The sequence below is a fragment of the Ranitomeya variabilis genome, chromosome 4 (assembly GCF_051348905.1).
Source record: "Ranitomeya variabilis isolate aRanVar5 chromosome 4, aRanVar5.hap1, whole genome shotgun sequence".
NCBI lineage: Eukaryota > Metazoa > Chordata > Amphibia > Anura > Dendrobatidae > Ranitomeya > Ranitomeya variabilis.
Window position 1 is genome coordinate 279732869 of NC_135235.1, and position 12256 is coordinate 279745124.

Below are 12256 nucleotides of genomic sequence, written 5' to 3' on the forward strand. Positions count from 1 at the left end.
AATGCATTCACTGATAAGACAGAATAAGCAGGAGAGGTACTGGATCATACAGATTGAAAATGACAGCTAGGTAATGTGCACAGACAGGCAATACAAACTGCCCAAATTGCTTATCAGACTGGGGAAAAGTGCTATGATAAACATGCGTGTGCCCGGAGAGTGTGTATGGTTTACGATGATGCACCGAATCACCGAGGCTTGTGAGAAGGGACAAAGCCAGGAGCCTCCAAAGCTAATAACAGTGCACAGTCTCTGACCTGTCGCTCCCTGACGCTCAGCACTTTCATTACTTGCAACAAGGAGCAAACTCCAAGACCTCATCATTTTACCAGGACCCAGAATCCCATCTAGCAATAAAACAATACCATGCGGGAAGCAAACTATTAACCCTTTCACTCTGCAGTAGAAGATGTTCATGAATTCAGATTTGGAGGCAAACAACTAGAAATCTAATTTTGGGTAAAAGTAGGCAGATTTAAAGGCCCCTGTACATATCAGATACCTGTCAACTGTTTGGCCGCCAGCTAGCCCCTCCAAACACAGGAAAGCGCAATTCGACTGAGGCTCCCATTTTCCCTACTAGAGAGCAGCTGCCAGGCTCCTCCGATGATGGCTTATCTACCGAATAATCAAGGGGATCAACATTGATAATCCAACAATGCCCTGACATCATAGTCAGATGGCCCCCATACACATTCGACTGTCAGCCAATCTCGCTGATATTGGTGGGTTCAGATGACTTATGTGTATGGCGGCCTTAAGATTTAAGCAGAAGAACTTGCTGAAGTCCCAAACCGACCACTGCAGAAGATACTGGATATAAAAATGATAATTCTGCAAAATAATAGGAGGCAAAGAGGAGAAGTCAGAGTTTTAGTGTCATATTATGCCACCTCAACCCTCTCCAGCATCTGCTTAATCCCAGATCTCATCCTATGCACCATCCCCATGGATTGGAACAGTTCTCCTCAATTTGGGGTTTACTTGCTTACAATTGAAATTGTCTCTTCCGAAAGGAAGAGGACTAGAACTCTAGTGCCACTAGAGTTCTAGTACTCTTCCTCTATGAAGAGACAATTTCCATATTTCCCAGAGGAACATTGTGGCTTTAAGTCTCCTCATCTCAGCATGCTTAACATGTCACTCTCCGCAAGGAGAAACGATACTTCTTGGATCATGCTTACTATCAAAACATTGAATGGTTCTAGGAGAAGCTTTCCAAAATTCCCACCATTAAAAATGGGGGAGAGGGTCAATCAAAACAAGGTCCCTTTTTTCCATAGGCACCATCACTGAAGATAAAGAAGCTTCCTATATGGCATGTACACCATTATTATGAATCTTTCCAATCCTTTAAAGAATAACCTTCATATCTTAGAAGCATAGTATCCTAAATAGGTCATTGATCTCCATTTCTAAGGCATGCTGCACATACATAGCAGGGCTGGATAATTTTTAGACAGTATCAATATAAATAATCTTATTTTTTGGGTTGTTTATATTATATTCTAGGAAGGTTCTTTTTGTTGGCTACTAAAAAAAAGTCCACTTAATTACTGGACTGGTATAAATATATTTTTTTCCACCCCTTGTATATGGTGTTAAACTGGCCATACATAGAGGACTATGATCATCAGGAATGGTCAACCGTCCATCAGATCGTTCATATGAGCAAATCAGATCATTAAAATTCCAGACTTAACTAGCAGAGTAGAAGAAAAAAAATTAAAAATGAACATACTACAACATAATGGGTTTCAGAAAGGATTATTGATGGCATTCAGCCACACAACTTGCCTTTGTTTAGCTAACAAATGCCAAAATAAATCCATCTTGACACATCACATTTGTAGCAAAGCAAACATTCGAGCAATCGTTCCCCTATCATTTCCAAACAATATGGTCAAATGGGGCATTTCAATTTACTTTTATCTCCTCTGAAGCCGATTTATTAAGCAGTTTATGACAATCTTTTGGTATAAAAATTGCTTCAAGTGTTGCAAAATTTTAGAGCAAATTGTAGAGGCATTTTTTTTAGTCTTTTCTATTTTTAAGTTAGCAAAATTTGAAGGGAAGGAGAATGGACTGGCGCACCCAAGAAAGTCAGTATAATTTATCCTACAAAAGTGGGGTAAATTTCTGATAGTAATGTGTGCCAGTCCTTGACATTTTTCGTGGTTGGATACATTGCATTTGATAGAAGCACCAAATATATTAACAGGCGCAGTCTGTCTGTGTGTATCTCTTTAAGCAAATCCATCTACTGTATCCCTGGATAGTTATGAATACTGTACAGCTTGCAGCATCTTAACTCATGATTAATTATTTACACCCTGTGCCTGTGGCTATGTATTGTAAGACACTCATATATACACACAGACACATTTCAGTAAATTAGGAAACACCCCACATTGACCTATAAACGTGGACCATTCCCTCTAAATCTCACAGCGCTCATACTAGGGATTGTGCCCTTTGCTGACTGTACTAACAATTTTTGATGATATCTTCTACTTTCTCTGGAGATTTGCAGGCGTGTTTGTGTGCATCTCGATAAATATATTTCATGCATAGAAAGATGGAAAAGCATAAAGCCTTATTAAATCTTGACCCTCTGCTGTTACTTAGAGAGGATCTGTCACCAGATTTCTCAGTACAAATTGCATACGTTATTACTTAGATAGCGTAAACCTGATAAGGCTGGTGTAGCTACTGTGAATAATCTGATATTAGGATGAGTGTAACTAAAAAGTGAGAGAGGTCACAAGTCCTAGTGTACCCAGTCTCCACCAAAAGTCCTAGTGTATCCAGTCTCTGCCAACCCAGCCAGACTGAAAGCTGCAGCTTGTACTGGACATTGCGAGATCTCAGCAGCGACAGGTAGGAGGGACACTGAGAAGCATTCAATTAGGCAAGTTGGGCAGAGAATCAGGAGGCGCAGGGAAGAGAGACACTGAGGAACTGTCAATCATTTAAGGTGGGTGAAGATATCGCAGGGAGGAGAACACTAAGGAGCTATCAATCATTTAAGGTGGGCAAAGATACTGCAGGGAGGAGAACACTGAGAAGCTGTCAATCATTTAAGTTGGGCAAAGGTACTGCAGGCAGGAGGACACCGAGGAGCTGTCAATCATTTAGGGTGGGCGAAGATTCCTTAGAGTGGAGAACACTGAGGAGCTGTCAATCATTTAAGGTGGGCGAAGATAAGGCAGGGAGTAGAACACTGAGGAGCTGTCAATCATTTAAGGTGGGCGAAGATACTGCAGAGAGCATAACACTGAGGAGCTGTCAATCATTTCAGGTGGTCGAAGATAAGGCAGGGAGAGCTGTCAATCATTAAAGAAGGGCGAAGATTCTGTACGGGAGAGAACACTGAGGAGAAGTCAATCATTTAAGGTGGGTGAAGATTACATAGGGGAGAACACTGACTAGCTGTCAAACATTTAAGGTGGGCGAAGATTCCTTAGGGGGGAGAACTCTGAAGAGCTGGCAAACATTTAAGGTGGGTGAAGATTCCTCAGGGAGGAGAACACTGAGGAGCTGTCAAACTTTTAAGATGAGCGAAGATACCACAGAGAGGAGAACACTGAGGAGCTGTCAATCATTAAAGATGGGCAAAGATTCCGTACGGGAGAGAACACTGAGGAGAAGTCAATCTTTTAAGGTGGGTGAAGATTACATAGGGGAGAGCACTGTGGATCTGTCAAACATTTAAGGGGAAGGCGAAGATTTCTTATGGGGGAGAACACTGAGGAGCTGTCAAACATTTAAGGTGGGCGAAGATTCCTTAGGGGGAGAACACTCCTTAGGGGGGAGAACACTGAGGAGCTGTCAATCATTTAAGGTGGGCGGAGATTACATAGGGGGAGAACACTACGGATCTGTCAAACATTTAAGGGGGGGCAAAGATTCCTTAGGGGGGAGAACACTGACGAGCTGTCAATCATTTAAGGTGGGTGAAGATACTGCAGAGAGGAAAACACCGAGGAGTTGTCAATCATTTAAGGTGGGTGAAAATACTGCAGAGAGGAGAACACTGAGGAGTTGTCAATCATTTAAGGTGGGCGAAGATAAGGCAGAGAATAGAACACTGAGGAGCTGTCAATCATTTAAGAAGGGCAAAGATTCCGTACTGGAGAAAACACTGAGGAGCTGTCAATCATTTAAGGTGGGCGAAGATACTGCAGGGTGGAGATCACTGAGGAACTGACAATCAGGTTAGGTGGACAGAGATTTGGCAGCAGCAAAAAGGAGGGATGCTAAGGATCTGCAAATAAGGTTAGGTGGGGAGAAATTGAGTCAACTTAAAAAAAGGAATGTACAGCCATTCTGAAACTGATTTTAAAGTAAGTACACCAGCCTCATCAGTTATAAAAGATCTACCTAATAATGTATGCAGTTTTATGTGAATTCTGCTGACAGACCCCATGTAATCATATGCATTTGGTATTGCTACTGGAATAAATTGAGGTCTTCTACACCCGTAGGCTCAATATATGGATTAATAGACATGGCATATGAAGCTCAGATGATTTCCCTTACCACAGGGCCCCTTGTGTTTAATAGCGATTTCCTTCTTAAGTGCACAAGCCGTAGACTCCAATTCACATGGATTGCCGTAAGTGCGCGAATCGCTGCCGCAGACAGGGTCATAAACGCTCTGGCACAATTGCTGGCATTCGCAGACTGGCTGCTGGTTTTTCACAACACATGATGCTCTGAAACTGCATTCCATGTTCAGGCAAGGACTGGGAGCATGAAGATCTGTAAGAGATAGAGAAAGACATTGGTCAGTTTATGGATGCGCTATACAAAGGCTCGTGCGGAAAGCACATATACAAGCGCTCCCTGAGCTGCAAGCAGGGCAAGCGGGGAGGAAGTATTGCATGCTAGTCATACTCTGCCCCCTAGAGGAGGGAAGGGAACGTCAAGCTGATTGAGCACGTGTAACCCGCCAGCACTACTGCCATTCTGGATAGAATAAAAGCTGTAATATACAGATACAAACACCATCACAAAATTGTGAGCACTCACAGAATTTGGCTTTCGACCACTCCATAGCTTTACATGAATCAATAATGCAAAGTTTTTTGTTATAAAATACGAGACGGATGTTTTTAATATTGCACATGTTAGAAAATGGATTTCTTTTAGCAAATCCTGTGAGTGCTACAATAATTCAAATTTTAGTGGACACCTGGTGGCATGCCCTTCTTGAAATGTGCAGAGCCTGAATTACGTTGCTACAAGTCAAATACAATGGCTGTTTTTGGTAGCTAGTTTCTAAAATGCTGCTTTTAAGTCCAACATGATTGCAGGGTTACGGAGGAGGAAGCCAATGACTGGAACTTGCAATGGGTAAAGGAGGCTACAAATCAGCGTCATACTTGTCCGGAGCTTTGTCTTATCGTAAGTGACTTATTCTCCTTCCCCACCGGCCAGGAGCTGTGGTTTGTGCCGACCATCAACTGGGGCAGCTCTGCATGGTCGGATACAGGCATTACACAGTAACACAGCATGGGCATATTTATAAGATTATCCCAGCACAGGAACAATTTTTTAACATATCCAATTATGGAACTTATTATTATTTCAAGGTCTATTAGTTAAAAATGTACTTTAGTCGAGGGACAACCACTTTAAAGTTGTGTTTCAAAAAGTATTTTTTTATTCCAAACTAGATAGAATAAGGTTCCAGTTCATTTAAATAGTGCGCACATCACTTTTTTCTGCATGTTTTTTTAAGACACAACATAAAAAAGTGCCAAATTGTTCGCTTTTTTAGCTTGGTTTTTGATTTGCCTTAGGATAGTTTTTTGCCGAGGTAATAAGTCTAAAACATACCTTTGGCTACACCCATTATTATAATTCAAAGGGCATAAAAAAATCAGAAAAAAAACACATTAAAAACTGCATCAAAATCACTTGCTCTTTCAAAAGTCATTTTTTTCCAAAGCATTTTGGATTCTTCTGAAAGAAAAATCCAATTATGAAAAACGTGCGTGAACGTACCCATAGGCATAAAATATATGATCTTTTAAATGGAACAGAACTGAAGCCAAGTTCAAAGAGTAGACTTACTTTTCGTGACCTTATACTAAAATTCAGGAGAACTGCACAACCAGCAATTCCCAAACAGAGTAGATAAATAGCAGGAGTGTTCCGTGATTTACACTCCCTTTGCCAATCTGTCAGTAGACTTCACGAAAGAACCTACATACAGTTGTAAATAGCTCTCATAGACCTGAAAAGACTGACTTTGAAGATCCACATCAGAATTGGTGTGTAATCCTAATATTACGATGAGCCTTTTAGAAGTCCAGCTAAAGCTTGTGAAATGCTCATTCTATTATCAGGCAGGTAACCTTTCAGGAGCATTATCTCGGAATTCTGACTTGTTTTCAATTAAAGTACACCAGGCTCCATCAGGTCTAAGAGATCTATTTATTGATGTATGCAAATTGTATTACCAAATCTGGTGACAGATCCACCTTAAGGGTAGGTTCACATGGCCGATTTCTCCAAATAAGAGGGAAACGGACCAATTACTTTGATCAAACTTTGATCAGAGTGGCATCAGTTTTTCTGACAGTCCGTGAAAATCAGACCATGCTTGGATGTCATCTGAGTGTGGTCCGATTTTTTTCTACAGACCCATAGACTTGCATTGCTGATTTTGATCCGACTCCTTGGATAAAAATTGGACCGGTCTTTGCCGAGTAAAAAAAGTCAGACGCGCATAGTCCTATAGAATATCATAGCTATGAGTGCTATATGGATAGTGCTAGATTGAGAAAATCGTCAGTGTGCATGACACCTAAAATGGATTACAGTACCATACAGAAAACAGAGGGGGTCTTACCAAAATGGGACCTCTATTAGGGTTCCAGACTTTGTTACAGAGGACTGACAGGCGTACAGAAAGTGGCACAGCCTTCGACCAACTCACCCTACCTTACACTGGTTTTTGACATCCGTTAGCAAAAATGATGGGGCCAACCTAGGCCGGGCTCTATATGTCTAGGGGCCCATAAATGCTACATGGTATATTTTTTAGTACATAAAAATATGGAAAAATATGATCAGAGCTTTGCCCCATTGCAAGGTACACAGGCTGATTATATGGGTAAAATGGACATTTGTGCAGCATTTTTAGACAATAGGACCAAAAAAATAGTGTTAGTGACATATAAGCAAACATATAAGTCAATCAAAAAGCAGCGCTGGATCCAGAATAGAAGGAAGCAAAGCTCAGGGGGTCACATCCAATGTTCAGGATATGTGTGCCCACCACATGGCACCGAACACCACGACTACCTGCATGTACTGCCATCTTCCTTGTGCCATCTGTGCCCAAGCTGAACCCACCTTCCTGTTCTGATCCGGAGCAACACAAGTCAAACACGTCAACACAGAATAAGCCGCGTTACCCCAGACTACGCCAAGCCGATAACCGAGTCCTCGACGAACCATAGATCTTGTCTTACAGAGAGTAATTGCCGCCTTTTCCCTCATGACTTGACCTATTTATACAGCGCTTTTGTTATTATTACTACAGGGCGGTTTTCTAGAAATATACGCCATTCCGGGCAACACAGAGTTAAAAGCAGCCTGCAAAAACCCTGACAAGTTTATGAAAAATAACATCTGTTATTGTTTCATTTCTTCACTTTGCAAACAGTTTTTTTTTTCCTCACAGAAAGTGTAGTCTGAAATTAACGCTATTGTGAGGTTTTGCTTTTTTTTCCCCCTCTCCTTATCCGCGGAGATCCTGGTTTCCATAGCGATATTAGTGGTTGTAGGCCTTTGCTTCTAAATGTAAATTTTTGCAATGCTTAGAAATTGAAATACAGCAGATCAAAAAGCCTCACAATGCGACATCATGAGAATTCTTATGTCGGCTTCATAAAGTGCTCGCTTTTCAACCATTTGGAATATCTATTATTCGGGAAAACATGTTGTGGTTTCTGTTTTGTTTTTTATTTTTTTTTCAATGTGCTGGTTTTATCGTTACTTCTTATACACTTTCATTTGCATGGGTTTTCTGTTTTGGGAGAAATTTCCTCTTAAAATAATGCTTCAGCCAGGCACATAGAGAAAAGGGGTGAAAGAGAAAAGGAGAAACAGGAGAGAAAGGAGAGAAAGAAAGGAAGGAAGGGAGGAAGGGAGGAAGGGATGGAAAGGAAGGAAATGTAAGGCAGGAAGGAAGGACGGAAAGAAGGTAAGAAGGAAATGTAAGGAGGGAAGGAAAGAAAGAAAGAAAGAAAGAAAGAAAGAAAGAAAGAAAGAAAGAAAGAGTAAAGAAGGAAGGAAAGTAAAGAGGGAAGATAAAAAAAATGAAAGAATTATGGAAAGAAAAATAGGAAGAAATAGAAGGAAATAAATGAAAATAAAAAATGAACAAAAATAAAGAACAAATTAAAGAAAGAAGGAAAGGACAAAAGAAAAAACAAACCAAGAAGGAAAGAAAAAAGAAAGTGAGAAAGATGGAAACAAATAGAAGAGAAGAGACAAGGAAGGAAAGAGAAAGAATGAACACATGAACTAATAAATGAAAAAATAAACGAAGGCAGAGAGGAAGGAAGAAAGGAAAGAAAGAAGGAGAGAAAGAAGGAAAGAAAAGAAAAAAGAAAAGTAAAAAAAACCCCAAGGAAATAAATAAATAAAAGAAATAAAGAAGGGAAAAAAACAATGAAAGAAAGAAGGAAATTAAGAGAAGAAAAATAGAAAAAGAAATGAGGAAAGAGAAAAAATGAACTAACGAAAGAAAGTAAGAAAGAAACAAACAAAAAACTGTATATTATTATGCAAAAAAATAGGAAAAGACAAGGGGAGAGCCACTTACAGAGCTGTAAGTCACCAAGATAAAACCCTTAAAAGCCTGCCACTTGACCTCCTCATTGCTTAAAGCAGTGCGCTCCTAATGATAGTTCGGTTCAGATGCAGTGCGGCTCCGCTGGTGTGAACTGTTCGCTTCTCCAATGTTGCATCAGATGATGCTTTGGCTCGGCCGCATTGGGAGCGGCTCTGCATCTAACCCCATCCAGCGATTCGGCCAGCATCGGAGCTGGACTTGCAACTGTATAGAAACAGCTTCCAAGAGCGTGCTCCTTGCCTAGGAAACCAGCCACCTCTGGTAGACTTCACAGGTGGACGGTGTCCTAGGCAACAAGAAGTACACTACAAAATTAAAGATCTCTCTATTTTTCATTATACAAGTACGTGGTACTTTTAACCAATCATGATGACAAAATCCTTTAAAGAAGGAATTGTTTGAAGCCACTGAGACCATTTAGTCCAGGCTTTCTTATATGGCTGTCGCCCTCATCATCCAGCCAATATTCATATTGGAAATAAGTATTGATTTGCCGCAGCACCTTACGGAAATGAGAAATACTCCAGGATTTTCAGGGACGTGCAAAAGTCCTATGTGCAGCCCTGCGGCAGATCAGAACGCCTCAGAATGCGACACGATGAGAATTCTTATCGCGGCTTCATAAAGTGCTGGATTTTAAGCCTTTTGGAGAACACGTTGCAGGTTCTGTTGCTCGTGGCCCACAATTTGCTTTTTCAGAAGCTGACATCATTTTCATGCTTTTTTTGTAGCATTTCCTTTTAAATATCATACTTCCAGCCAAGCAAGTTTTGCTATATAATTAAAGATGACTGCACCCGGTGTATAAGCGCAGGCGCTCGCTTCCATCTAGTACAAATGGTGTGTCTAATGAACAGGGGCCGGTGCTCCTTTAATCTTTTATGGCAGCTCTAGTTGTGCATGCAAAAAAGCTTTACATACAATATATATGAGACATAGGCAAGGTAGATTTATCGGGTACTATTTCTGATGTTATTACAACCGTATATTATAAATGACAAATGCTTTCCCTCGCTGCAAAGGCCATTGCAACCTGTGCCACCTTTTCGCAAACCAATAAGCTCAGCAGAGAAATCTTGCCAGGCTTCGTATCGCAAAGCAACACTCTGGGACGGGTGCGGATAATGGAAATCTGTTATTCTGTCACATTTCTTCATGATGCGATTACAAACTGGGTTTGGATTTAAGAATGCGTTGTGAAAAACGCAGCACGTGAATCACTACACGGATTCTACGCAACGAATGGCGGTATTTAGTCATTTTGCCATCTTTTAGCGGTGATACAATGGGATTTTTCCCATCGAAACAAAATGGGATTTTTCCCCATCGAAACAAAACAGCACATACTATATACTGTATAAACTATGCTCCTCAGCATTGAAATTGCAATAGCAAGAAGGGAAAGTTGTGGAGTTATGGAATTCAAAGGATCGCTAGACAAGTTAATGATCTGCAAATGATGATCTTGATTTATCAGGATGGAGTATGAGTGCCACGTGCACAAATCCGCGCATTTAAAGCCTTGGCTGCTATCAGTGAGGTTATTAATGGTTAGATTGTGATATGGAAAAAAAACCTTTTTTCATACATTTAATACAAAATGCTAAACTAAACACTATTTGATTTTCTGATGACACATTCCCTTTAAAGCGTTCAAATCTATAGGGTGAATTCACATATGCCAAATCTAATGGGGCTTTTACTAGAGAATTTGCCGGGTAAAATTCAGTCATAAATTACAGTAAAAGGCAAGTGGATGAGATTTTCCTAAAGCCATGTTCCCACGTAGCATAAACTGCATGGCAAAAAAACACAGATTTTATGTTTAATTTTATCAGTGCATGATCTGTGAGCAGCCATTTCTCAGAGAAAAGGAAAACCATTGCAAGGCTCGTGAGGATGCTAGGATAGTGGAGAAGAAAGTAAGAAGGATTTAGAGATTTTCCTACAACCCTTCAATATATTTAGACTGCTGATGCACAAAGGATGTAGATGTAGCTAATGGGGATGGAGGAATGGCTACCGGGAATGAAGAAGTGGCTACAAGGGATGAAGAAGTAGATACTGGGGATGAAGAAATGGATACAGGGGATGAAGCGGTGGCTACCGGGTATAGGAAAGTGGGTACCAGAAATGTAGAGGTGGCTACCGAGGATGAACAAGTGGCTACCAGGTATGAAGAGGTGGCTACCGGGGATGGAGAAGTGGCTACCAGGTATGGAGAGGTGGCTACCGGGGATGGAGAAGTGGATACCGGAAATGTAGAAGTAGCTACTGGGGAGTAATAAGTGGCTACCAGGGATGGAGTGGTAGCTAATGGGGATTGAGAAGTAGCTACCGGGGGCAGAGAGATAGTTACCGGGGATGGAAGGATAGCTACTGGGGACAGAGAGGTAGCTACGGCTGATAGAGAGGTGGCTACTGTACATGGCAGGATAGCTTCTGGGGATGGAGAGGAGGCTACCGAGGATGGAGAGGAGGTTACCGAGGATGGAGAGGAGGCTACCTGGGATGGAGAGGTGGCTAATGAGGATGGAGAGATGGCTAATGAGGATGGAGAGGTGGCTACCGGGGATGGAGAGGTGGCTACCGGGGATGGACACGTGGCTACCAGGGATGGACACGTGGCTACCGGGGATGGGCAGGTGGCTACCGGAGATGGAGAGGAGGCTACCGGGTATGGAGAGGAGATGACCGAGAGTGGAGACGTGGCTACTGGGGATGGAGAGGAGGCTACCAAGGGTGGAGAGGTGGCTACTGGGGATAGAGAGGTGGATATCGGGCATGGAGAGGAGGCTACTGAGGATGGAGAGGTGGCTACTAGGGATGGAGAGGAGGCTACTGGGATGGAGACGTGGCTACTGGGGATGGAGAGGTGGCAGTCAAACGAGGTCTTGGGATACCACTATTAGAAATAGCAAATAATACAGATTTTGTTGTGAGGCACAGGGGTTTAAAATTATGACTGTTCACTTCTGATAATCAATTAAAAGAAGTTGTACTGCTCACATTTCCAATTGTTATCTGTAATTAATCCAGGATTTAAAAAAAATCCTATACTGGATCATTTTATTTTGTTTTTTACAGTAAAAAAAAACAGATCCAAAAGCAGAAATAACTAATGGACAAGTGAATAGAGTTTTAGCAGAATCCTTATATTCTGCAAAGTAAATCCAAAAGCCGACAAGCAAAATAAATCCTGCAGAGGATACTCCCATCCATCTTTAAGATTTAGGTTATCAGATAACTATGTACGGTAAGTATAGGGAGTGAAAATAGCAGCAAAGGAGGGAGTCTGAGCCACACATCCAGCTGCTGAAACCTCTGTTCAGCCATGTACTGCGCTAACAGCCCGGGAACAATCCTCAGACTCGTGTAATT

General features: G+C 41.5%; 1 protein-coding gene across 16 annotated transcripts in view; it reads right to left on the reverse strand.

Moving 5' to 3' along the window:
* The window catches only part of AGRN (agrin), a 487688-nt gene that overhangs the window by 148503 nt on the left and 326929 nt on the right, over nt 1-12256 (reverse strand). For all 16 annotated transcript variants that reach the window (XR_013213195.1, XR_013213196.1, XM_077250009.1 and 13 more), the window contains one exon: nt 4543-4764. Coding sequence is in view for 14 of the 16 variants with exons in the window: in XM_077250009.1 (XP_077106124.1) it covers nt 4543-4764 (222 nt within the window). In the remaining 2 variants the exon portion in view is untranslated. The remainder of the gene's footprint in view (nt 1-4542; nt 4765-12256) is intronic.